Source organism: Anabrus simplex, chromosome 4 (genome assembly GCF_040414725.1).
Source record: "Anabrus simplex isolate iqAnaSimp1 chromosome 4, ASM4041472v1, whole genome shotgun sequence".
NCBI lineage: Eukaryota > Metazoa > Arthropoda > Insecta > Orthoptera > Tettigoniidae > Anabrus > Anabrus simplex.
In genome coordinates this window covers 281667602-281670607 of record NC_090268.1, presented here as the reverse complement: position 1 = coordinate 281670607, position 3006 = coordinate 281667602, and the positions used below count along the sequence as shown (strand labels likewise).

At 38.3% G+C, this 3006-nt stretch overlaps 1 protein-coding gene across 1 annotated transcript; it reads right to left on the bottom strand.

Moving 5' to 3' along the window:
* Positions 1-581: 581 nt before the first annotated feature.
* Prp38 (pre-mRNA processing factor 38) lies at positions 582-1866 on the bottom strand. The gene has a single exon (XM_067146459.2). The coding sequence runs from the start codon at positions 1863-1865 to the stop codon at positions 825-827; it is 1041 nt and encodes a 346-aa protein (XP_067002560.2). The 5' UTR covers position 1866; the 3' UTR covers positions 582-824.
* Positions 1867-3006: the final 1140 nt, after the last annotated feature.

Genomic DNA, 3006 nt, shown 5'->3' with positions numbered 1-3006 from the left:
CTGGTAATATACAAGAGACTATCAATCTTTTGTGGAACAGAAATGTACAACTCCATACATTACAAGAACCCACACTAGTAACTTGTAATGTACAAGACCATACTTTTGTGGAATAGGCCCCAGGAAGATAATGATGATAGGCTTACCTATCAAAATAAGAAAAACTTGAAAGAAAGATCACTCAACAAATACAAGGAAAAAAAGAGAAAAAAATCATAAAAGAGGGGAGGGGGATTGAAGGCCTATGCATTGAGTGCCCTAATACTGTAAGCAGAAAAAAACAAAATAATGTGATGGCTCACTTTGTCCTAAACATAAAACATGAAACTTTGCACTGATTGACTATTGATGTCAGTTAAGGTGGGCTCTTTCTCGCTAGATAACAATACTGCTAACAAGCAATTACAAAAATTAACTCATCAGTGACAGGAACACATTACCTAGTTTACTATAACACTAAACTAACACCCAACGTACAAGTATTTTACCTACAAAATTAATTTCACCTAGCCAACCATAGTACAAGAATTTTACTAACAAAGTTAACTTCACCTAGCCTAAGTAATTAACATATGGTCACAAAATTATAAAATTAACTTTATTCCATTATATTAAAGTTGGTTTATCATAACTGATTTACATATTTTACAAATGAGCAAGTTACTAATGGGATGTTCTGTAGAATCTTCATAGTGAGTGTATTATCCATACTATTCAGTCAAACAAATCAGACAAAACAGTTTTTCAAGACGTCACACACATCACCCATATGAATGTATTTTGTGTTCCAGCCAGATAATTGCACAAAACATACACAACACACACTAATACCTCTGTCTACCACGATCTTGATCTCGTTGATCCCTCATGTCCCTCTGGTCTCTCTGATCTCGCTGATCTCTCATGTCCCTTTGGTCTCGCTGATCTCTCATGTCCCTCTGGTCTCGGTCCCGTCGTCGTGGATCTCTCTCCACATCGTTGCGGTTAGCCCGGTGGTCTCTTTCCCTATGTGTTGGTCGGTTCATAGGTGGAGATTTGGATCTGTGTCTTCTCTCTCTACTCCTACTGCGTCGTGGTTTCTTGTCTCTATCAACCCTTTCTGTGCGATTCCTATCACGTTCCCTGCTTCGTCTTCTCTCACGTTCTCTAATTCTCTCCCTCGAAAGGCTACGTCTACGTGCAGGTGGAGATCTGCGTACCTTCTCTTCTCTACTACGAGGCCAATGATTTTCTACAACTGGTGGGAGTTCAGGAGGCTTAATTATCTCTTCCTCTTCACCTGATGATTCCACTCCCTCTTCCAAGTCATCATCTAAAGCAGAAATTTTAGCTTCTATTTCATTATTCTCCTCCAAAACATGTCTTTTCTGTATCCTAGGCAATATAACATCACAGCATCTCTCTTCACGCAAAAGTTCATCAATGAATTCATCCATGTACACTAATTCAAATTTCCCCTGGCGATTCTGCCTACGAAGTTTTCTGCTGTCATTAAACAGAGGTTCTAGGTATTTGTAACAGTCTAGAGAGGTGCCTACTAACCTCATATACAAAGCACCTAATGCACGGACATATTTGAATTCTTCATTTTTAATAAACTCCACTACTATGTCTTTCTCTGGTTGTATTTGTAACATTTTTAGAACTAAACACAAGAATGGAGTTGGCTTGATGTTACCACCATGAACACCTCCAATAAACCTCAATTCCATAGCTTTATCCACTAACAGTTCCGCACTCAGAGCAAAACATTCTTCTTTCCAGTATTTGCAGTCATAAATCCTCGATCTTATGATTTTTTCTACAAGATACTGCGGATTTGTTCCTCGGACAGATTTAGCGTCTTTCACCGTGCGGTTCGCCATGTTCAATGTTTACTAATTTTAATGAGTATCAGTCATGCCAATCTACGAACGTTAAACTTGGTCAAAGTTGGTTAAAATTTCTCTAAAGATGTTTTCACTGTACTCGGTGTCCTGTATTTTAAATGAAATAATGCATCCAGGGCTAGGGGATACACCAACTATCTTATTTTTGATGCTTCTGTTACTTCATATCCCAACTTCGAAATGTCCGCAAAGCGTTTTAAAAAGCCGGCTTTACATTTACGAGTAACTCTTATACGAGTAGGCTATTCGGACTGACTCGGATAAGAAATCGTAAATGTAAACGATGACTCGTACGTACTCGTGGCTCGTATACGAATAGCAATCAAAGTAGAGAGGCTTCCGACTTGCATCCGAGTTAGACGGTTTTAAAAATGGCCGAGACTAAATACTGCAGGATGTCTCGTGAAAGTCTGGAGGAGTTCATTAATTTATACCACAGAGCGTAGTGCCTGTGGAATGTTAAGTGTTCTCAATATCGGGACATCAATGCGAGAAATAAGGCCTATGGAGTTAAACATAACTACGGATCTAGTTAAAAAGAAAATCAACAACTTTTGGAATGAACAAGGAAATAGTTGAGGCTGATATATGCGTCAAGAATTCTAATGATTTGAAGCTATCTCCAATAGCTAAAAATCTGAGTCACTGCCAGTTGCAGGTGAGAATTGATACAACTTCTCATTTGAGTGTTTTCTTTGGGGATATGAGGGGCAACCTAGAAAAAGTTAATTACTAATAATATGTCAGTATTTAGCATATCGGTACCGGTATTATAAAAAGTCATTTCGTCCACTTACCAAAAGGTACAACATTTCAAATGTACTAAAATCCATCCTTAAGAAGTCTCTATAACCATCTCCTCCCTCGTTTAATAAATCAACTAGTAAATGTTCCTGTATTCCAAAAACGGGCCTTATCTTCAAGGATTCTTTAACCCAAAAGCTCCTGACTTTTTTCGCTTCATTCTGTTGTCTTGTTTTAAAACACAACAGCAAGATACCAGCCATAGCAAGACGTTTTCGTCTGCTTGGAGCCATATTGGAAACTGTACTCTTATACGAGTAAGCACCATAAGTTAAATGTAAACGCGTTTCCTACTCGTAAATGTAAAGCCGGC

Excerpts from the sequence above, each read along its gene's own strand:
- Prp38 (XM_067146459.2), bottom strand. The coding sequence starts at position 1,865 with ATGGCGAACCGCACGGTGAAAGACGCTAAATCTGTCCGAGGAACAAAT.